This window comes from Pan paniscus, chromosome 4, assembly GCF_029289425.2.
Source record: "Pan paniscus chromosome 4, NHGRI_mPanPan1-v2.0_pri, whole genome shotgun sequence".
Classification (NCBI taxonomy): Eukaryota; Metazoa; Chordata; class Mammalia; order Primates; family Hominidae; genus Pan; species Pan paniscus.
The window spans coordinates 163,555,759-163,579,143 of NC_073253.2; the positions used below are offsets into that span (position 1 = coordinate 163,555,759).

General features: G+C 45.9%; 1 protein-coding gene across 9 annotated transcripts in view; it reads left to right on the top strand.

Annotated features, from left to right (window-relative positions):
* The window catches only part of WWC1 (WW and C2 domain containing 1), a 180,094-nt gene that overhangs the window by 103,386 nt on the left and 53,323 nt on the right, over window positions 1-23,385 (top strand). For all 9 annotated transcript variants that reach the window (XM_008963296.5, XM_008963297.5, XM_003810912.6 and 6 more), the window contains 6 exons: window positions 4,869-4,945; window positions 6,639-6,718; window positions 13,379-13,508; window positions 15,680-15,826; window positions 17,097-17,170; window positions 21,517-21,759. In XM_008963296.5, coding sequence (XP_008961544.3) covers window positions 4,869-4,945; window positions 6,639-6,718; window positions 13,379-13,508; window positions 15,680-15,826; window positions 17,097-17,170; window positions 21,517-21,759 — 751 coding nt within the window. The remainder of the gene's footprint in view (window positions 1-4,868; window positions 4,946-6,638; window positions 6,719-13,378; window positions 13,509-15,679; window positions 15,827-17,096; window positions 17,171-21,516; window positions 21,760-23,385) is intronic.

Below are 23,385 nucleotides of genomic sequence, written 5' to 3' on the forward strand. Positions count from 1 at the left end.
TCAAACCAACACGTGGTGAAGGGAGGGCTTGGAGGAAACAAGGAGTATGCATGAAGAAGAGAACGTTAAGAGAAGCTATATGGTCAGGAAACAAGAACACGGTACTACATTGTTTAAAAAGGAACCTTCAGAGAATAAAAAAGAGCTCATGGAAATTAAAATATGAGAGTAGAAATGAAAACTCCAAAGGAAGACTGGAAAATAAAATGGAGGAAACCTTCTAAAAATCAGAGCAAAAATACAAGATTGAAAATAAGAGGAAAAAAAAAATAGACTACAAGGACAGGAAATCTACTATCTGAGGAAAACATGTTCCAGATAGAACAGAGGAAACAGAGGAGAAAAGCATCGCTGAAATAATTCAGAAACATTTCCCAGAACTGAAGGAGGAGAATTTTTAGACTGAAAGGGTTCACTGAGTGTCCAACACAGTGGATGAAAGTCGGCTCACACCAAGATATCTCACTGTGGAACTTCAAACACTGGGACAATTCAAGATCCTAACAGCTTTCAGAGAGAAAAAAATCAGGTCACACAGAAATGATCAGGACTCAGAATAGCTCCAGACTTCTCACCAATAGCACTGGAAACCTAAAAGACCATGGTGCAATGCCCTCAGGGATTTAAGAAAAATTATTTCTGACCTAGAATTCTATATCCAGCAAAACTACCTTTAATCAAGTGTAGGGCTGAATAAGGCTATTTTCAGACATGTGAGATTTTAGAAAGCTCATTTCCTTCACGGTTTCTTTCTCAAGAAGCTACTGGAGATGATGTTCTACCAAAATGAGGGGGGTAGACCATGAAAAGGAAGACGTGGTATACAGAGAGGTGAGGAGACACGCAGAGGAACACAAAGGCGGATCTCAGGAAGCCAGCCGAGCACAGAGAGCAGCTCGCTCACACTGAAGCAGGGCAGACGCCCTGGCAGGACAGATCCCAAAATAGAAAACTCACCAGATTCACACTGGTCTGGACTCTATGAGAGGAGATTTAGATAACCAGCAGAATGTGAGGTTGAATTAGTGGTAAGTTTGTAGAAACTAAGCAAATGTAAAAATGACAATAATTAACTCAAGGGGAAAAAAAGTGCTGAAAAGTAAAAGTAAGCAAAGTCAGCTAGCTGATTGCACCCTGAATGGTGTTTGCAGAGTAAAAATAATGCAAACACTGAAGATCGCTTTCACCAAAAGTATGCTATTGCTTTAGGATGACGGGGAGATGGGAGAGGTTCAAGTGCACGCTGTAGGGGCTGGGGAAGGGAAGGAAGGGAGGCTAAGTCCCCATCCTCCTGAGAGGTAAGTAAATAAGTAATGCCGAAAACAGAAAAGATCAAGAAGCAGTAATGCGTGCATATTACTAGACACATAGAGGTAGCCACCCAAGAAATTGAAAATGATTTTCTTTTAGGTTGTGAGTTATGGGGATAGGGGTTGTGGAATGCTCTTTTTTATAGCAAACCTCATACTATGTTGGACTGTTAAACTGTGTTCATATATAACTTTAATAAAAACTAAAAATTAAGAACTATTAAACTTTGGGGCAAGATAGTATTTAAAGTCCTGTTGGATATAATTTTCTTGTATCGGGGCTGGGCGTGGTGGCTCACGCCTGTAATCTCAGCACTTGGGGGGCCGAGGCGGGTGGATCACTTGAGGTCAGGAGTTTGAGACCAGCCTGGTCAACATGGTGAAACTCCATCTCTACTAAAAATACAAAAGTTAGCTGGGCGTGGTGGCAGGTGCCTGTAATCCCAGCTACTCGGGAGGCTGAGGCAGGAGAATCGCTTAAACCTGGGAGGTAGAGGTGGTAGTGAGCCAAGTTCACGCCACTGCATTCCAGCCTGGGCAACAGAGGGAGACTCCATCTCAATTAAAAAAAAAATAAGTTCTCGTAGTAGAGGATAGTGAAGGGATGCAGACACAAAGGAGAGGCTGATGACCTGTTTTCTTGATTGCAGTGCTGATTGCTTGAGCATGTTTCTTTTGTGAAAATTCCTCAGGCTGTACATACATGATGTGTGCACTTCTATGTATGTATTTTTTACCTCAATCAAACATTTACTTACAAAAGGATAAGTAGCAGGCTACATCTTGTGTCAGCGACTTTAGGTAAAAATTGTGCACTTCACAGTGATACTCCAGGGTATAAGAATTAAAGCTCCTGGTGGCCTAATTGGTGAGAATCTCTTCTTTTTGGCATCTTTTTGTCTCTAGGATTTCTGGGCATGCCCAAGGAACATGATGCATGCCTCAAGTCAGCCCTGGCGTGACTGGTCTACACAGCCAACCTCTCCCTGTCTGAGTCAGGTCTTGCCATTTCTACAGACTCTTCCACGCTGCTGCCACAGTCTCCTCAACATTGCCCCACAGTACAGACCCATGTCCAGAGGCACAGCCTGATGAACAAGGTGGTTGGCAGGACAGGGTGCTCCTAGAACAGACGTCCCCCGCTCCGCCCCACACCCCTTGAGGACGTTTCTGTGTGTCTTCCCAGGTTATTGCCACGCTAACGACTCCTCTCTTCTTTCACCTTGTATTACTGTTGATCAGTGAGTGAGAAATGGTGTTAACTGTCTTAATATTTTGTTGAAAGGACCTATTTGGGAAATACAGCAGGTCCTCAAATAACATCATTTTGTTCAAGGTCATTTTATTATAACATTATAATATTATAACCTCCCCACACTGTATGCTTAAGGTGATACCTCCAGCTAAATATCCAGCCAGGTCTATCCCTGAAATCCCCAAGTCTAGCAAAGACCAAAGGAATTAGACACCAGGAGATGAAAACTTTAAATTGGCAATAAAACATCTCTGCACATGGATTCCCCGTTCCATGCTTGAGACAAAGGCTACAAGGCCCTTGCCACCCCAAGTGTTGTCCCCACTCATCTCTTCTGGTAAACCTCGGTCTTCTTTTTCTCCATCATCATTATCATTGTAAATTCAGCAGAAATGCAACACTTCTTGTGGTGCCAAATATCTTTTATGTTATTATGCAGAGCAGTTTTCTCGTCCCCCAGACTTCCAAGTATTACATTTTAATGCCTTATGCATAACCAAAAGGCCTATTAAAATATTTTTAAACAAAGCCAAACAGTAGCATTCCCCTCATGACTGTCATGCCTACCTCCAGACACTGACAATTGCCAGCAATCACCAAATAAGCTTCTCTATCCTCAGAAAAACCCAGATCTCAGCAGGTGATCTGGCTACATGTGAACATTAAAGAGTGTTCAGATGATAGCCAGGTGCGGTGGCTCACGCCTGTAATCCCAGCACTTTGGGAGGCCCAGACAGGCAGATCACCTGCAGTCAGGAGTTCAAGACCAGCCTGGTCAATATGGTGAAACTTTGTCTCTGCTAAAAATACAAAATTATCCGGGCATGGTGGAGCGTACCTGTAATCCCAGCTACTCAGGAGGCTGAGACAGGAGAACAGCTTGAACCCAGGAGGCAGAAGTTGTAGTGAGCCAAGACTGTGCCACTGCACTGCAGCCTGGGCAATAGAGTAAGACTTCGTCTCAAAAAATAAAAAAGAAAAGAAAAGAAAAACCCAGATCTCAGCAGGTGATTTGGCTACATGTGAACAGGAAAGAGTGTTCAGATGGTAGTAGGTAGGCAGGGGAGATGATGAAATTGTTCCTACAGTGTGATTAAGGACTCACAGGAGAAATACTTCTCTGGCCTCCCGACCAAGAATAACTGTTCTTTTCTGAACAGTGGGGTTGCGTTTACCTTAAGGACACCACAAATCTTATATCTGGTCCTATTTCCCCCTCACATTACCAGTTATGAGGCTCAGAGCCTGTCGCCAGTTTGTTTCCTTATCCTTATTTTCTCTTTGTCTAGTTTTCTTTAGTTTAAATGTATTTTACTGTGTAGTATTCACTTTCATAAGCCTTAAAATCCTTTTTCAAGACATTAGTAAATACTATTTTTAAAATACAGTAAGATTACAACTACATGATAGAACCGTGGATATATACTGGAAGGCAACCTAGGAAAACGATAATTGTATTAGGGTGGTAAGATATGGATAATTTATTTTCCTTTTTGAATGTACATTAATATTATAAAGTACAATCAACAATACTTTTATTTTTTTCCGATTGTAAAGCATATGTTTATTGTTTTTAAAAAAAGAAAAGATAAAAATATAAAGATGATAATATCATTTACCATCTAACTCTCTAGATATCAGTGTTCTCTTTGGTATTTTTTTCAGTCTTCTTAAAATGCATATGTGTGTGTATATTTGGAAACTATATTTTCCAAATTTAAATTATTCTTTTTTTTTTTTTTGAGATGGAGTCTCGCTCTGTCACCCAGGCTGGAATGTGATGGCGCGATTTCGGCTCACTGCAACCTCTGCCTCTCAGGTTCAGGCAATTCTCATGCCTCAGTCTCCTGACTAGCTGGGACTACAGGCGCCCACACCATGCCCAGCTAATTTTTGTATTTTTAGCAGAGGCGGGATTTCCCCATGTTGGCCAGGCTGGTCTTAAACTCCTGATTTCAGGTGATCCCCCTGCCTCAGCCTCCCAAAGGGCTGGGATTATAAGCTTCAGCCACCGTGCCTGGCCCCAAATTTAAATTATTCTTTACACTTTTTTTGTAAACTTGCTTTCACATAATGAGTTTCAACATTTTCCCTTGTCATTCAATATTCTTCATCCTCATTTTAAGTTGCGTAGTCCCCGTTTGCGTGTGTACCATCTTTATGTAACAAATCCCCCTTTGTTGAACATTTAGGTTGTTCACTTTTAGTCCTTCCTTTCTAGGTTTATTTAGATGGCCAATAAGCCAACTTTGCTGAAATCTGTTTCTTCTACTGATATTCTTGTTTTTCTTTTTTCCTTACAGTGGTCTCTGGTTCATCATCCAGCTCCAAGTATGACCCTGAGATCCTGAAAGCTGAAATTGCCACTGCAAAATCCCGGGTAGGACCTCTTCACCTATGCTATGTGCTAGTGATGGGGGCCACTGAGGTCTTAGGCCACCAGCCCACCCACAAGACCAGAACAGATGCTCCAGCCAGGCTATGACAGCCAGTGCTAGCAAGGTCCTAAATAATAACAGTAGAAGCGGTAGTCACATTAATAGTAATGGTTGTAGCAGCTACCATTTCACAAGCAGTCACCATATACCAGGCACAGTGCAAAATATCTCATGTGTATTATCTCGTGTCTATGAAGTAACTACTGTCATCTGCATTTTTTTATTTTTATTTATTTATTTTATTTTTATTTTTATTTTTATTTTTTGAGACAGAGTCTCACTCTATCACCCAGGCTAGAGTGCAGTGGCACGATCTGTGCTCACTGCAAGCTCTGCCTCTCGGGTTCACGGCATTCTCCTGCCTCAGCCTCCCAAGTAGCTGGGACTATAGGCGCCCGCCACCACACCTGGCTAATTTTTTGTATTTTTAGTAGAGACGGGGTTTCACTGTGTTAGCCAGGATGGTCTCGATCTCCTGACCTCGTGATCCACCTGCTCAGCTTCCCAAAGTGCTAGGATTACAGGTGTGAGCCACCGCCAAGCTGTCACCTGCATTTTAAAGATGAGCAAACAGAGGCTTAGGGGAGCTAAGAAACTTGCCTAAGGTTACAAGAGATTCAAGTCTTACTCCAAAGTTTCTAATATAGTGTACTGTCTTCCTAGCTACTGATTATTCTGCATTATCTTATTTTAATTACTTCATGATTACCTTAGGGAATAAATATTAGTATTTCCATTTTACCAGTATGGAAACTGAGGCACAGCAGTGAAATTACTTGCTCGTGGCAAAGTCAGTATTTTGAATAGTGGTTTAGTTAAACTCAAAGAATTTAACAATTTCCACAAACTCAGATGCCTGCAAGAAGACATAAATGAGGGATGTGGGCTGGGGGTGAGGCAGTAGAGAGTTGTGGTGACTGTGTAACCAGGAGAGGTCTGCCCAGTCTTAAAGGTAATTGCATTTGAACTCTAGTCCAGCCCATGCTGGAATGTGGGCCCAGTGTTACCAGATCTTCAGATGTTTTCATAAAGGAACTGTGTGTCCAGGTTTATTATGTGACCTTTCTGAAGATTTGATTATTAGCAACTCATTTTAAAAGTTGAATAATACAGTGTAGGCCACACAAACCAGCAGACCGAGTCTAGCTCCTAAGGCATGTCTTGCCACTAAAGTTACTAAGTTGCCTCTTGCCTCCACCTGAAGCACTCTCATAGCCTTTGCCAGCTTTAAGTGATCCATGGCTCTGGAAATTGCCATTGTCCTCATCCATCAGAACAGGAAAGGGAGGCTCAGGATGGCAAGACGGCTTGAGAGAGTTCACACAGCGAGGAAGTGGGAAGGCCCACTCTATCCCAGGTCAGCTCCTGTCCACCTCCTGTTTCCCTGGAGCAAGGACTGGCTAGGAATGACCTACAGAAACACTGCCTGGGATGCTGACCGAACGGGCATCTGCAGAGACCAAGGCCAACATCGGTGACAGCAGGGGGCTCTGACCAGTGTGGCGCAAGGGGTGCTGACCTGAGTCATTATGCAGGCGCAGTGGGAGGCTCTGGGTTCCCTTTCCAGGGAGAAGGCAGCCTGCACCTTGGTGTCAGCCTCTGACCCAGCCCTGTGTGTGGTCTGCTGCCCTCCAGGTCAACAAGCTGAAGAGAGAGATGGTTCACCTCCAGCACGAGCTGCAGTTCAAAGAGCGTGGCTTTCAGACCCTGAAGAAGTAAGTACACCCTGCATCCCAGAGCATGGGGGCTGCTCCCCACCCTGGTTCCCCTCCTGTCCTCTCTGTCTCTCTCTCCTTCAGTCCCTTTCCTCCCTTCTCAAAATGTGGCTCTCTCATCATTCAATTCAAGTTCTGTTCCACTGGCATTTCCTGAAGATACTGCCACCCAAGGGTGGGGTTTGGAAAGAGGAAAGGGGAGTCATTTCAGACCACAGAACACTCATTGTCCTGTGGACTCCTGAAGCCATTAAGATTTGTTCCACTCAGCCGAGTGTTACTATCCAGTCACAGAAACAAGTATTGCCCAGCATTTCTGTGCACACGCCTCATCTCTAGTCGATCCAGTAGGGTCTCATATGCACACAAACAAAACACACTTCTTTTTTCCATATCCCCTAAAAGCAGTCACTAAGTGCTTCAGTGAAGGATTAATGATCTCTTCTAGCAAAAACCAATTACTAGAAAAGTATGCACAATGCCATATGCATTGTGCTCTATGGGTGACTTAAGGAGTTTCCAGGATAACTTTCACCAAATGTAATTTTCACCCTTAGAAGCTGAGCTATGGCCAGGTAAAATACAGCTCTGTTGTGTCTTCTTCTTCTTCTTTTTTTTAACTTTTATTTGAAGTTCGGGGTACATGTGCAGGTTTGTTACACAGGTAAACTTGTGTCATGGGGGTTTGTTGTACAGGTTATTCCATCACCCAGGTATTAAGCCTAGTACCCATTAGTTATTTTTCCTGATCCTCTCCCTCCTCTCACCCTCCACCCTCCCAGAGGCCTCAGTCTGTGTTTTTCCCCTCTATGTGTCCATGTATTCTCATCATTTAGCTCCCACTTATAAGTGAGAACACGCAGTAGCTTTGTTGTTTCTTAAGAGTGGTTGTGTTACCTGTCGTGATTGTGACGATATTAGCTAAGCTTTGTTGAGCAGTAACTCTGTGCCAGGGAACCCCTGCAGTGTTTCCATGCAGGTGTGCTCCTTTGATCCTATAGCAACACTGTAAGGAATGCTTTGTTATCTAACTACCCCCATTTTATAGATGAGAAAACTGAGTCACTTAGCAGGTACTCAAGAAAGGTTAGCTTATTGTGGCTGGGCACAGTGGCTCAGGCCGGTAATCCCAGCACTTTGGGAGGCCAAGGTGAGAGGATTGCTTGAGCCTGTGAGTTGGAGGTTGCAGTGAGCTGATTGCACCACTGCACTCCAGTCTGAGTGGCAAAGTGAGACCCTGTCTTGAAAGAAAGAGAGAGAGAGAGAAGGGGAGGAGAGGAGAGGAAGGAAAGAAGGGAGGGAAGAAGAAAGGAAGGGAGGGAGGGAGGGAAGGAAAGGAAAGGAAAAAGAAAGAACGAGAAAGAGATAAAGCCCTCCAGTCTGGGTGACAAAGTGACACCCTCTCTCCAAAGAAAGAAAGAAAAAAAGAAAGGAAGGAAGGAGAGAGGAAGAAAGAGAAGGAGAGAGAGAGAAAGCAAGCCCTGCAGTCTGGTTGACAAAGTGAGACCCTGTCTCGAAAAAAAGGAAAAAAAGAAAGAAAAGAAGGAGAGAGAGGAGGAGAGAAAGAAATTAAGAAAGGGAGAGAGAAAGATGTTAGCTTATTGTTGTTATTAACTACAGCATGTAACAGACTCATTCATTGAATTGTGTTCAGTGTATCCAATGGGCTCACTGGACAATCATTATGAAGGTCACCTGGTAGCCCTCTTAGAAGCTCTAGGCAAGACACTCGGCAGATTTCTCCCTTCTAAGGGGGCAGCTCACTTACATTCCCAGGGAGGCCACACCTGTATGGATGGCTGTTTCTCGCTTTTTGTCCCTCCCTGACGGCTACACCTTTTCCTCATTCCATGAATTTCAAATCCACCCTCATCATTCTGTGGCCATAGCCCCAAGCCTTTGGCTGTCTATCTCCAAGCCCTATTAGTTGAGGGAACTGTGGTCATCCGTTGAGGGACCAGTTGGTTCTTTTTCACACCTTCCCACCCCACAAGTCCCCACCGCCTGGGGTGAGCCACACAAATTCAGCACAACACATGCTGTAAGAAAGTATGGCTTTGTTTTATTACAAATTGTATGTAATTTTTGTGTCTTACAAAGTATTATAAATTATGGCTTTCTGTATGTTTACATCTACGTTATATACGTGTTATTTATATATGTGTGTATACATATACCAATCTTGTCTCTCAAACCGGATTCTGAACTTTTTAAGGCCTGGAACCATGCTTTATGCTTCTTGGTAATCTTCAGTAGCACCATTGACAGTTTGGGGCAATAGTATAAGCTTAGAAAATGCCTATTTTTGACCTATTGAAGCAATAGCCTGATTCCTCCACTTTGCAGCAAAATGGCTTCTGAGCACACAGTTTAAGGGCTACTCACTCCCACATCATTTTACTGAATGGGTTCTCTCTGCTTCCTGGCTACTGCAGTCCAAGAGCTTCTGGTTAGAACACTTCCCATTATTCTCTGAGCCACTGCAAACCTGTTTTACCACTTTGTCACCCTGTAGCAGCATTGAAAACTCTTGTTGTTTGGTAAGCTGATGCTGAAACCCCAAAGACAAGCCTCCTTTCTTCCCCTCCCTCTGCCCCATGTTTGATATCAGGACAGATAAGACTCCATGGCAGCTCCAGCCGCCCACACTCCTTAGCCGGAAGCTGGGCTCTGCGTCCAGTGTGGAGGAAGATGCGTCCTTTAATGTACACCTTGGCAGAGAGGGTCAGGAATGTAGTCTTGAGAGGCAGGTGGTCAGGGTTCAAATCCCAGTTGCCTGGGTCCTTGGAAAAGTGACTTAACCCCTGTGAGCTTTGACTTCATTTGAAAAACTAGGGATTGTAAAGATTGAATTGGAAAATCCGTGTCAAGTGTGTGGTAATGCCTGGCATGAGGGAAGAGCTCCTTGAGAGTGGGCTGGGGTGGTGACCTCTAGCTGGTTGCCTGCTTGTATTGGGAAGGGAACTCGGATGAACTCTTTGTCTGCCCTGGGCTAGACAGTGTGCTGGGGAAGCACTTCACGCCAGCCACCTCATTTCATTCTCTTCACCCCCCTTTTAAGAGAAGTTTTTGTCCTGCCATATATTACAGATGAGGGCACTGGAAGGGTTCAAAACATGCCCAAAGCCACCCAGCTAGCAGTTGACAGGGCTGAAACCCAGGACTACTGGATTTTGAAGTTCATGGCTCAATACCTCCCTTCCCAGCATCATCCCTGATAACTCCCTCCTCATTCCCAGAAAATGTAAGGCCCCTTTTTCAGAGTCTAACAGGGATGCTATCCAGTCACTTCTACTTCTGTGCCTACCCTGTGGCAGAACATGGAGAAAGGTACAACTTATCCTTAAGGAATTTCCAGGATAACTTTGACCACATGTAATTTCCCCTATTAGAAAATTTCTCTTTAGCAGCCAAAAGCTCTGTTGTTTCTTTCTTTCTTTCTTTCTTTCTTTTTCTTTTTCTTTCTTTCTTTCCCTCCCTCCCTCCCTCCCTCCCTTCTTTCTTTCTTTCTTTCTTTCTTTCTTTCTTTCTTTCTTTCTTTCTTTCTTTCTTTCTTTTTTTCTTTCTTTCTTTCTTTCTTGTTTCTTTTTTGAGACGGAGTCTCGCCCTGTCACCCAGGCTGGAGTGCAGTGGCGCAATCTCAGTTCACTGCAACCTCCGCCTTCCAGGTCCAAGCGAGTCTCCTGCCTCAGCCTCCTGACTAAATGGGACTACAGACACGTGCCACCATGCCCGGCTAATTTTTTATATTTTTAGTAGAGATGGGGTTTCACTGTGTTAGCCAGGATGGTCTCGATCTCCTGACTTCGTGATCTGCCCACCTAGGCCTCCCAAAGTGCTGGGATTACAGGTGTGAGCCACCGTGCCCAGCCAGCTCTGTTGTTTTTTAAGAGCAGCTATGTCACCTGTCATGATTCTGATGACACCAGCTAAGCTTCTTTGGGCAGCTGAGTTACTCTGGACCATGAATCCATATTAGTTCAATTCATAGTCAGCAACCTGTTTAAAAAAGGGAGGAGAGAAAAGGTTGATGAGGATTAAAGGTTGCCTCTTGGAGGAGATTGCAAAGAAAAATCAAGACGAAAGCTTGGGACTTTGACTTGCCAGCTCCCTTGCAAATAGGGAAGAGTGGAGACCAGGCATCTCGCCCCTGTCGGGGGAGGGCAGTGCAGCACCTCTCTGCAAAGCACGAGCCCTGCCGTGCCCAGGTAGGAGGTGTCTGGACAGGACGAGGAGTTGGCTGCTGTCAGCCTTTGCCCCACCTCTCTGTGGCTACCAGGTATGTGAATCTCTCAAGGCCTGAAGAGAGGACAGCTGAGGAATTTGGAAATCCTAAAACACATGCATCCCCACACACACACACACACACACACACACTTTTCTTTCCCTTTAAAAAAAAAAAGATTCATTCACCGTGTGCATAATGGTGACCCTTTGTTCTCCCCCCACCCCCTCCCCACCCAGCTTCATCCCAAGAGTGTTCCCTCTCAGAGCCGCTCTCTGGAGCCAAATTCCAGAGGCCGGGTTGCTAAGGCCCTTGAAGAAATCAGGTAGAGGCTGTTGGAGGCCTGGCAGACAAACCACTTCTGTCTCATACTGCAAGGGATTCGAAGCCCTTCTCGCCCTGTTGGCAGAGGACAGCTGGGCACAGCCCCCTCCCCAGAGTCCCCAGCCCTCGGATTTGCTCCAACAAACAACTTCTCCCTGCAGGCCCTATGCCCATCTGCAGCAGGGCCACTGCCTGTCCCGGACACTGGCTCTGGGGAGCCTCCTTGCCACGGAGCATCTTCTAAGCTCCCTTAGACTAATTTTTCAGACTAAATCTGGGGCCGGTCCTTGCCGACCTGATAGGCCTGCCGAGGCCCGAGTCCTGGAAAGGAATAGACAGGCTATTTTTAGTGGGGAGACATAAACGGGGCTTTGTTTTCTCTCCATGGAGGCTGAAGTAACCGCAGGGGGAGCCTATGTTGAGACTGTGCTCCATGCCTCGCTCTCTCCTCTGCTTGGAGGCGCAGACGATGAGGCCAGGATGAAAACTTGCTTCTGCTCAGGATTCCCCATGAGGGTTATTTTTAGCCCAGGACAGTTTGGTCTGTAGCAGGAAACCACAAAGGAATGCCTGTGAGTAGTTTCTCATCCTGAAATAATGAGTTTGTGGTGTTCCCGCAGACTGTAAAACTCCTTTTTCTCCACCTTGGACTGAAACCTCAGGCCTAGCCTTTGGCGAAAGTGTGATGTAGTTAAAATGCATCTCTGCCCCTGGACCTTTTTGACACCTCGGCCCTCCTTCTCCAGAAGCTCACCCCTGCCTGTCTCTGGTTTGGTCTGACCTTCAGAAAACTATGTCAGGACACTTTTTTTTTTTTTTTTAAATTTTTCCCGCATCAAAATGAACCTGTATGTAGGGCCTGGATAAGCCAATAAGCTCTCCAGACTAGAAGCATTTTAATCCCTTATGTTTGTACAGTAATTCTTAGTTCATCACAAGATTGCCCATCCCATATTCCATTTGATGTTCCTGACAACTCCATGAGTATGGGCTAGGTGGATAATGTTATCCAGGCTTTTTAGAGGAGGAAACTGAGGCTCTGTGTATTTGAGAGACGACCTCAGGGTCATCCTAGTAATAGGTAGTAGGGCTGGGAGTTTTTCATCCTTCTCTCCTTTTCTTCATTGTGTTCATTAGCTCAGCACATGCTTATTAAAGACTGGTTCTTGACCAGCATGATTTTGCTCCCTCTCCCTCAAGGGACATTAGGTAATACATGGAGATATTTTCAGTTGTCACCATTCAGGGTGGGGGTACCACCAGCATCTTGTGGGGTGAGGCCAGGGATGCTGCTAAACATCATACAATGCACAGGACAGCCTGCCCTCCCTCCAAAAAAGAATGAGACAGACATGTTCAACTCTGCCTCCTGTTCCCAAGCCTCCCAGAGTCAAGTCAAAGATGCTACCACAGAAACTATAAATTATCACACAATGTAACGACTGCAGAGTCACAGCTATGTGTGATGTATATGGGAAGACCCGACCCAGCCCGGAGGACCCAGGGAAGTAATCAGGGAAGGCTTCCCATAAGAGCTGATGTTTAGAGGACTGTGACTTCATGAGCAGTGTTGCTTCTGCAGCCACACACGTTGGCCGTTTAACAGGGACTTTCTATGCCTTTTTTTTTTTTTCCTTTTCTTTCTTTCTTTTTTTTTTTTTGAGACGGAGTCTTGTTCTGTCTCCCAGGCTGGAGTGCAGTGGCATGATCTCAGCTCACTGCAACCTCTGCCTCCCAGGTTCAAGCAATTCTCATGCCTCAGCCTCTCAGGCAGCTGGAATTACAGGCTTGTGCCACCATGCCCAGCTAATTTTTGTATTTTTAGTAGAGACGGGGTTTCACCATGTTGCTCAGGTTAGTCTTGAACTCCTGGCCTCAAGTGATCCACCTGCCTTGGCCTCCCAAAGTGTTGGGATTACAGGTGTGAGCCACCATGCCCAGCCCGGGACCTTCTGTGCCTTATCCCACAAGTGGGACCTAGGGAGGAAGGGTTAGCAGGACAGAGGGAGGGGCCTTCTTAAGGGGCTGAAGTCCTGTGGTCTGTGCTTTTCCCCGGAGACCCTGTCCCTCACCCTATCTAAGGCTGACCTTTCCCATTAACTGTCTCCTAGAATTGATAAGAAAATGTCTGATGCTCAGGGCAGCTACAAACTGGATGAAGCTCAGGCTGTCTTGAGAGAAACAAAAGCCATCAAAAAGGCTATTACCTGTGGGGAAAAGGAAAAGCAAGATCTCATTAAGGTATGCAAGTTCCTGTTGATGTGGGTGCCATCTTGATTTCTCCTGAGTATTCCTGTATGCCAGTCATATGCGGGCTATTTCCACATGGTACACACATCACTGAGTTCTCATTACCAGTCTTCCTGGGGTTTTGGTTCCATTTCATAGAGGAGGACGTGGAGGCTCAGAAGCATGAAGTGACTTTGCATAAGGTCACACAGCTAGTGTAAATGGCAGAGTTGGAATGGAAGTCGTCTGGCCTAGTCCAAAGGCCACATCCTTGCCACTAGCTCTAACTACCTGACTTATTTTTTCTTTGTTTCTTAAACTTTTATTTTTTAATAGAGAGAGTCAGCCGGGCACGGTGGCTCATGCCTGTAATCCCAGCACTTTGGGAGGCTGAGGCGGGCGGATCATGGGGTCAGGAGATCAAGACCATCCTGGCTAACACGGAGAAACCCCGTCTCTACTAAAAAATACAAAAAATAAGCCGGTCGCAGTGGCGGGCGCCTGTAGTCCCAGCTACTCGGGAGGCTGAGGCAGGAGAAGGGCGTGAACCCAGGAGGTGGAGCTTGCAGTGAGCCGAGATAGCACCACTGCAGTCTGGCCTGGGCGAAACAGTGAGACTCCGTCTCAATAAATAAATAAATAAATAAAGAGAGAGAGAGTCTTGCTGTGTTGCTCAGGCTGGTCTTGATAACTCCTGGGCTCAAGAGATTCTCCCACCTTAGCCTCCCAAAGTGCTGGGATTACAGGCGTGAGCCAGCGCACCTGGCCCCTGACTTATTTTTCAAGGAATGAAATGGAGGGAGGTGGTTTCAACATCATTAACCTTTGACATCAAAATGTAGCATCTCTATAAGCATTTGATTGTGTGTTCTGACTCTATGCTGGGAACTGAACAAATTATAATAGATATTATGTAATGTGCCAGGTGATTATGCCAAGCCTTTTGTATGCATCATGTCTCATCTCTTAAATCAACCCTAGTTTATCCCCATCCTACAGAAAAAAGACTGTACAACTCAGAGAGGAAGCTAGAGCCGTGATTCAAACCCTGACTTACAGACCCATTCTCTTACCCCCTGTACATATCACCTCCCTTTCCACAAACCACCCTGACCTCAGATATTTCACTGGCAGATTAGGAGTCCTCAGAGATGCTATAAATGACTTAGTGAAGGAAGCTGTATGCTCTATGACAAACAGAACAGTTTTGAAGCTCCTGCCCAGGACAGCAGCCCAGTGAAAACATTTAGATGAGGAGCTCATGGACAGTGAGGCATGTTCCTGTTATGATTAGTGGTTGAGATCGTGGAGCCTTAAGCCAGATAGACCAGGTCCAAATCTTGCCTCGGTCAATTGCCAGCTTCTCATCGATAAATTGGGGATAATCATAGGTCATTCTTTGCATGACTGTTGTCAGGATTCAGTAAGACTCTGGTAAAGCTGACAGTTACTGAGTATGGGCTGTATTCACTAGTGTTTTACACTTGTCATCTCATTTAATCAAGATGATGGCCCTGTGAGATAGGACCTGCGATTCTTCCCCCCTTTTTTTTTAAGAACCAGGGTCTCGCTCTATCACCCAGGCTGGAATGCAGTGGCCTGATCATAGCTCACTGTAGCGTCAAACTCCCGGGCTCAAGCAATCCTCCCACCTCAGCCTCCCAAGTAGTTGGAACTACAGACATGCACCGCCACACCCAGCTATTTTTTTTTTTTTTTTTTTTTTAGAGATGGGAGTCCCACTGTGTTGCCCAGGCTGATCTTGAATTCCTGGCCTCAAGTGATCCTCCCACCTCGGCCTCTCAAAGCACTGGGATTACAGGCATGAGCACCCAGCTGATTATTCCCATTTTATAGGAGAGGAAATTGAGGCAAAGAGAGGTTATTCAGCTAGGTCAAGTCACACAGCTGGGAAGCAGCAGAGCAGGGATTCCAACTAGGGCATGTGGCTCCAGAGTCAGCATCCACACCGGTTTCTCCTATGTCATAGGCCCAGCGCAGAGCCTGGCACACAGCAAGGACCCACTCACTGCTAGCTCTCTATCACAGGATCAGTAGGATGTCTGGGGAGGGCAGAGGTTCCTAAATTAAGGGAGGGTAGAGAGGGAAGCACAGGGAGCGTGGCAGACCCAGAGCTCCCTCCTGGGAAGGCGCATCACTAACCCTGCTCTCCCCTCCTTCAGAGCCTTGCCATGTTGAAGGATGGCTTCCGCACTGACAGGGGGTCTCACTCAGACCTGTGGTCCAGCAGCAGCTCTCTGGAGAGTTCGAGTTTCCCGCTACCGAAACAGTACCTGGATGTGAGCTCCCAGACAGACATCTCGGGAAGCGTGAGTAGACAGGGCAGGTTGCTGGGGGCCTTCCACAGGATGGCAGCTGGGAGGCTGCTGTAATGGACAGCTGCCTTCTCATGGCTCACCAGGGAGCTGGCCAGGGGCTCTCTGCAGGGCTGGCTGCTGCCTCAGCCCTCTGGAGCTCTGTTCTCTTACAGACCTCCTGGCCCCAGGAGGATATGATGTGATGCTGTGGAGGAAAAGCCTGCACTGACGGACATCATGGCCCTGAGTATTGCCTGGCCAGGTGCTTGTGTCTCTTAATGCTGCACAGAAAGCATGTTTAAAGGACAAAATGTCTTTCTCTGTTTTTTTTTTTTTCCATACTATTTTGCAGTTCCATTTTCATTTTTCTTTCCCCAGCTGGACAGCAGAGGATATTTTCCTCCTGTTAGTCTCAAAACAATGCATGCAGCTTTCAGGCAGCTGCTTGACTCCCAGTTCCAAAGCTCAGTCCAGTCCTAGTTATAAATAGTGAAAGCGCTGTCCAGATGTGGCTCAGGAAAGAGTTAGAGTAGGGCTGACCCATGGTGCCTCGTAACTTTTGGAGAGCTTTTGTTTTACTAGAGCCAGCAACATTGAACGAATCTGCCTTCCAGCCTCTGTGGCGGACAGCCTCTATATGCTGTTCCTATCTAAGTTCCATAGCTGTCTTCCCACTTGTCCAAGGGTGACCGGTGAGCCTTGTAGCTTCTTGAGGCTCTTAACAGACTAGCACAGAAAAAGAGGCTGTCCCTTCCTTCCCCATACCACCATGTGTCCAGCTACTAGCCATCTGCAGGCCAAAGTATTTGTAAAGGAACTGTACCCCTCTTTGTGAGTGCTGGGGTCTTCTCCCCAACTACCCAGTGTTTCACTCCTGACTGCAGCCTCTGAGTTTTCTATGGATCCCCTCACCAGTGCCCCTAGAATGAGTTTCTTGATATTGGCCATCCCTGTTTCCTCCTCACCAACTGTCCTCCACGCTTCTGTGGCTTGAATTGGCACCAAGCCAAGCCATTTGGGGCTGCAAGATGATATTCTGGGCCTTTGGCTTCTATTTTCAAAGTGATCGATGTTTGAGTGTACGGCTCTTCCCGTGGCCTGAAGGGAGGAAAGTGTTTTTGCTTAACCAGCTTCCCTGCGATCTGCACCGCCAGCCCAGTCACCGGGGGCTATTCTTGGCTACTGCCCACGCAAGCTGTCAAGTCTCTCATGAGCCCTCGAAACCCAACTCAGCACCGGCCACAACAGCCACATAATTCCTGACTTTGTTCTTCCCCTCCAGTTCGGCATCAATAGCAACAATCAGTTGGCAGAGAAGGTCAGATTGCGCCTTCGATATGAAGAGGCTAAGAGAAGGTAATTGGGCTGGGGCTAGGGGCGGGATGGTTCCAAAAATAATAACTACAATTGTAGAATGCCTGCTCTGTGCTTAGCTTTTCACACACTTCGTCTTCTTTAATCCTCACAAAGATTATGAAGATAGTTATTATACTTTTTATTTTTCATCCTCTCTGAAATTCAGAGAGGAAATGACTCACCCAGGACACTTCACAAGATAGAGAGTGAAACTATGCTTTGAACCCAGATCTGTTTAACCTCAAAGCCGAGTTATCTTCCCACTTGCCTGTCTTGATTTCTGCAACCAAGGCTTTCCCATGATCCTGTAAGCATTTTGGTTTGAAGGAGTACAACTGGAATTTCAGCAACAGGCTAAAAAGATTATGGACACTGCCCACTTCAGTGTCTCCTGCACAGCTGGGAGCAAGCTGGGCTTTTAAGCAGTGTAGACCTCTGGGATTTAGATGTTCTGTGGCTTCACAGAATCCTAAGCAATCAGGTTCCACTACCACAAGTAAAATCAAAATAATAATCAAAGCTGACATTTTTAGAGCATCTGTTATAGGCCTAAAGAGATTTTTATTTTTAATTACTTTGTTTTCTTTTTTAGGGACAGGGTCTTGCTATGTTACTCAGGCTGGTCTTGAACTCCTGGCCTTAATTGATCCTCCCACCTCAGCCTCCTGAGTAGCTGGGATTACAGGCACGCACCACTACCCTTGGCTGAGATTGTTTATTGTACTAAAACATTTGTGCATGCATCTTCTCATTTAATTTTAAAAGCAATGCATCTTCTCATTTAATTTTAAAAGCAACCTTATAGCACAGGGTCTATCTTATTATCTCCATGTTAGAGAGGAGAAAGGTAAGACCAAGATATTTCATGACTAATCCAGGTGGTAGAGGCAGAATTTGAATCCTGGACAATCTGCCTTCAAGTTCATGATCTTTCCTTTTTTTTTTTTTTTTTTTTGAGACGGAGTCTCGCTCTGTCGCCCAGGATGGAGTGCAGTGGCGCGATCTGCAAGCTCCGCCTCCCGGGTTCACACCATTCTCCTGCCTCAGCCTCCCGAGTAGCTGGGACTACAGGCACCCGTCACAACGCCCGGCTAATTTTTTTGTATTTTTTAGTAGAGACGGGGTTTCACCGTGTTAGCCAGGATGGTCTCAGTCTCCTGACCTTGTGATCCACCCGCCTCAGCCTCCCAAAGTGCTGGGATTACAGGTGTGAGCTACCGCACCCGGCCAAATTCATGATCTTTCTGTACTCTGAGCCAGTGTTACTGGCAAAGAATGCCCTGGGCATTGTGGTGTGGATGAAAGCCAGGCACATTGCATCCATTCCTTCCTAGACTAAGTTGCCTGGCCTGTGGACCTTCTCAGCCAGGCCAGGTGAAGCATGGCAGTGCCCAGCTCTGCCCCTCTGCCAACTCTGTGTGAATAGTAGAACTCTTTGCAGAGATGACAGAAATCTAATAGAAACCAGAGAAAGCAAAAAAGGGAATGTATTGTGTTACTTAACTCCAAAGTCCTAAGATACCTAGCTTCAGGCACAGCTGGATCCAGGGACTCAGATGATGTTACCCAGACTCAGTCTCTCTCCTTTTCTTCACCCTGCTTGCCTTTATGTTGGCTTTACCCTCCAGCAGACTTTCCTGTCAAAGTGGCCAGGCAACTCCCAGCAATTCGGAGCTTACACACTACCAGGTTAGCAATCCCTGTGGAAAGGGGGCCTACCTTTCCCAATAGTTTTAACTAGCCTTGGGTTTGAGACTCCCTGGCATTTTTGGGTGAACCAAGCTTTGTTACAGGACAGTTGGGGGTGGGCAAAATTAGGATTCTCTAAAGGTCTAGGCATGCGTCATGTTTCCAGTGCTGGGAAAGGTCAGCTGTATGGGAACCAGGTGACTTGAAAGTACGAAAGGAGTGATTTCCCAAAGACAAATTGGAATATTATTAACAAAAGAAGAAGGAATTGAATACTGGTCAGGTAGAAAAAAACAGATGTCCTATGTACTATTTCAGCTCCCCCAGGCGTCCAGCAAAACAGCAAGACATCTGTATTTGGACAGCCACTTCTTGTCCTCTCTGAAGAGGACCACTCTGAACCTTGGATCTGTTCCATCCTGCGGGAATGCCTGTCTTAGATGGTCAGTCCTTGAGACACTAAAGGACTGCAGTGCTCTCTCTGGAGTTGAGCCGTTAGACTTCTCATCACAGAGCTTCCTAGCTCATCTGACTTTATGCAGCCTCTTGCTTGCCCCTCCACCCGAAGCTCATTTTAGTGTAAAGGACAGAGCAGCCTGCTCAATGGGAAAGCAAGCTTCAGGACTTGAAAGAGGGAAGGGAGGTGTCTGTAATCCAAGGAGGGTCTGATCATTGGATGTCAAGTTTTGTCACACATGCATTTCTGAGAAGAGAGACTAGTTGTGTTTATCAGATTCTTAAAAGGATGTAAGGCCTGAAATTTAAGGAGCATTGACATAGGGAAAGAGAAAGTATATCCAGTAAAGCATCAGTCACTTCCCAATGTCCTGCATATGGTGGAGCCCCTGCCCGGCCTTACCATACCATTTCGTTCTCAAAGTACTGCAGAACAGCAGCACAAAGTTGTCTCAAAGCCAATCTTGATAGATTACTGTATACATGAATGTGAATTTAAATAACTAACTAGTCAGTCCTCTGTACCCACGGGTTCTGCATCTGCGGATTCAACCAACCAAGGATCAAAAGTATCCAGGAAAAAAAATTAAAAACAATACAAATTTTTAAATATAGTATAGCAACTATTTACATAGCATTTACATTGTGTTAGGTATTATAAGTAATCTAGAGATGATTTAAAGTATACAGGAGAGTGTGCATAGGTTATATGTAAACACTATGCCATTTTATATAAAGCACTTGAGCATCCCTGAATTTTGGTACCTGTGGGAGGTCCTGGAACCAATCCCCTGCAGATACCAAGGGTCAAGTGTATAAGAATTCCTCCTGGGACACTTGCCTGGGGAACAAGCAAATCTAGGTATGTTTTTCCACATGGAATTTTTGCTGCACGTCATGGTAAATTTTGTCCTCAGCAGTGTTCTGATAAAATAAGAATTGGGCCACATTGTCTGCAGGTAAGATTGAACTGGGAGTCCAGAGGCCTCTGGTCTCAACAAGTATTGGCCACGTTTATGATTTGCAGTCTTAGGTGCATCATATCCTCCCTGGGCATCTGTCCAACCAGGTGAACAACTCCTATCTTAATCACCCTTTAGAGATGGGGTGGCCAGGGCGTGAGAGCTGATGGTACTTTGCAGAGGCCAAGTCCTAAAGGATGATGTCATGATTGTTGTTAGCTATTTGTAGCAGTATTCATTGTTATACTGTGGATCTTATTTTGGCCCAATGATAATAATACTGAAGATCTATATAACACCTGGCAATGTATAAAGGGCTCTTAATGCTGTGTTCTCACATAAGCCACCCTATAGGTACCATATCATCTCTGCCTTATAGATGAGGATACGGAGTCTTAGAGAAGTTAAGGGATGAGGCTGCCAGCTCTTTCCTTTAACTGTTATTTAGTGCCTGCAATATACCAGTGACTGTGCTAGAAGCTTGTGATACCAAAATGATTTCTTGAGAAATGGTCCCTTCCATCATGAAGGCCAGAGCGAGCCAGGACTCCAACTCCAGGCCTCTGACCCCAAATCCACAGTTGTTCACACAGTGCCACTACCTGTCTCTGAACTGAGAATACGCGGTCAGTAGTTGTAGTCTTAGTGGTCCAGAACTGTCAGTGACTCAGTACTTGTTATGTGCCAGACACCCTTCCCAATCATTCTGATGAATGAATTTTTCTTATCTTTAAGGCCTGGGGAATTGGCCCAATGTTACATACCTAATAAGCAGTCACATCAGGTCATAACAACAGTAGCAAGGACTTACTATGTGCCAAGTACTGTGCTTTGCAGGTTACAGATTATATCATAAAACCTTCAACCAAAATAACATGAGGAAAGAGCTTTTGTTATTCCCTTCAGAGAGATGAGCAACTTGCCCAAGGCCACACAGCCAGTGCTAAGAGGTTAGTGCCTGGTGATGAATCCACATCTCTATTGTACCAGGAACAGGGCAAGGACATTGCCTTGTTCATGTCTGCACCCCATTCCTGCAGAGCCTACTTCATTGTTGGCACATGGTAGGCACCCACATGTGTTTGTTTAGAAAAAAAATAGGTTCCTTGAGATGACATGCTGATCAAAGGAAGACAGTAACTGTCAAAGATTGCTCTGAGATGTCTGTTTCTTCATGGCATCTCCTGTTCCCTCAGTGCCATTAGGCACACCAGTCATGCTTGCGTTCTTGGCCCCCAGGATCGCCAATCTGAAGATCCAGCTGGCCAAGCTTGACAGTGAGGCCTGGCCTGGGGTGCTGGACTCAGAGAGGGACCGGCTGATCCTTATCAACGAGAAGGAGGAGCTGCTGAAGGAGATGCGCTTCATCAGCCCCCGCAAGTGGACCCAGGGGGAGGTGGAGCAGCTGGAGATGGCCCGGAAGCGGCTGGAAAAGGACCTGCAGGCAGCCCGGGACACCCAGAGCAAGGCGCTGACGGAGAGGTGGGGCTGGGGCCCCAGGGTGTGTAGGACCCTTCTCTCACTGGCAGTCTGTCCTCAGCCCCCAGATGGGGGAAGAATGAGGGGGCTCCGGGCCCCTGGGCTCCACCCTGAGCACGCTCAGTTCAGAGATCTCTCAGGTTGCCGACATAGGAAATCAGGAAAGATGGTTCGCCATCCAGTGCGCCAGCTACCCTGGAATTTTGCATGGTGAATCATGCTACCAAAAAGTCTGCTTAGGTGCAGGTGTTCAAAAATGTATCTTCTGACTCAATTAAGCCACATAACTCTATATAACTTAAAGCAGTCATTTTCCAACTTTTTGACAGTGATGCACATTTTATACTGTAACCTGATCCAAGGTTCACAAAATAGTGCATGCTCTTTCTATCTCTGATGGTCCTCTGATGTTTTCTCTCTTCTGTTGCATTTTGTTTCATGCAGTTCGTGACTCACCAAATTGATTTCACCCCATGCTAAGTAAGGGGTTGCAGTTTGCAGTTTGAAAAACACTGGTCTGGATGGGGGTTGCAAACTGGCATGCTTATAGGAGCCAAGCAGGTCACAGAAATGCTAGAGACCCACCTGGCAGTGGTCTGTGTCAGACCAGAGTGCACAGACCCCACTGGTCTAAAGCAGGTGCTGTCTCTCTGCTCCAGCAAATGGGAGTGCAGGCCTCGGGCTGCCAGAGCTGCCTGTACTTCAAACAAAAGAGTCGTTCAGATTTTTTATTTTTAAATATTGGGAACTAATCCAGAAGTTTTTAAAAAAAAAATGCAAATCAGCCTCATCTATGGGCCTGATATAATCTAAAAGCCACTGGTTTACATTCTCTAATTTAGACCTTATTATAGACATTGTCTTTGTTTATTTCCTTCAGTGTTCCCACCAACCTCCTCACCCACATTGCACCGAATGCAACACTGCGTTCACCATAGGCTTTACAAAGCTCTCCAGCTTCATGTTCATTCATTCATTCTGTTCATCAGCCAATGTTTACTCATTCATTTGAGAAACCTTTTGCTGCACAGATTGTGTGTGCAAGGCAATTTGGGGCACTCAGAAATTAACAAGACATGGTCCCTGCCCCATGACCTTTAAATCTATTCTAGTTATTTTCACCATTTTTTGGCAGGAGCCTTTATTCAGCAAGGTCCCTGCCTGTAAGGAGCTTAGAAGTGAAGCTAGAGATTTTCAAGTGTGTGTGTGGGGGGGTGGGGGGTAGGTATATGTGGTGTGTGTGTGTTTGGAATATGAGCAAGAGAATTCCTTTTTCTAGTGAAATCAGAGGCAGAGGCCCAGTCTATGAAGCAAGTAAACGTGCCTACTGCCTCAGTGGAAGCAGTCGGGAGTCCTAGAGATGCTGTCTGTGCTCACTCTGTCACCCCATCATGGGGCTTCCAGGGAGCCTTTGAGCTCTAAGGCACCCAGCTTGCAGTACCATCCTAGCAACTGAGTAGGCCCCACTTGCACATGGCATGGTGCCAGGTGGATCGGGTTCCCCAAGTTCTTGCCTGGCCTCCCATGACTTCAGAGACCCCCTTGACTCGTCGATGGTAGGAATCTCTCCGCACTAGTTGCTTAGTCAGAACTGCCAGCAGTCATGTCCAAAGCATATCCATTTCCTCT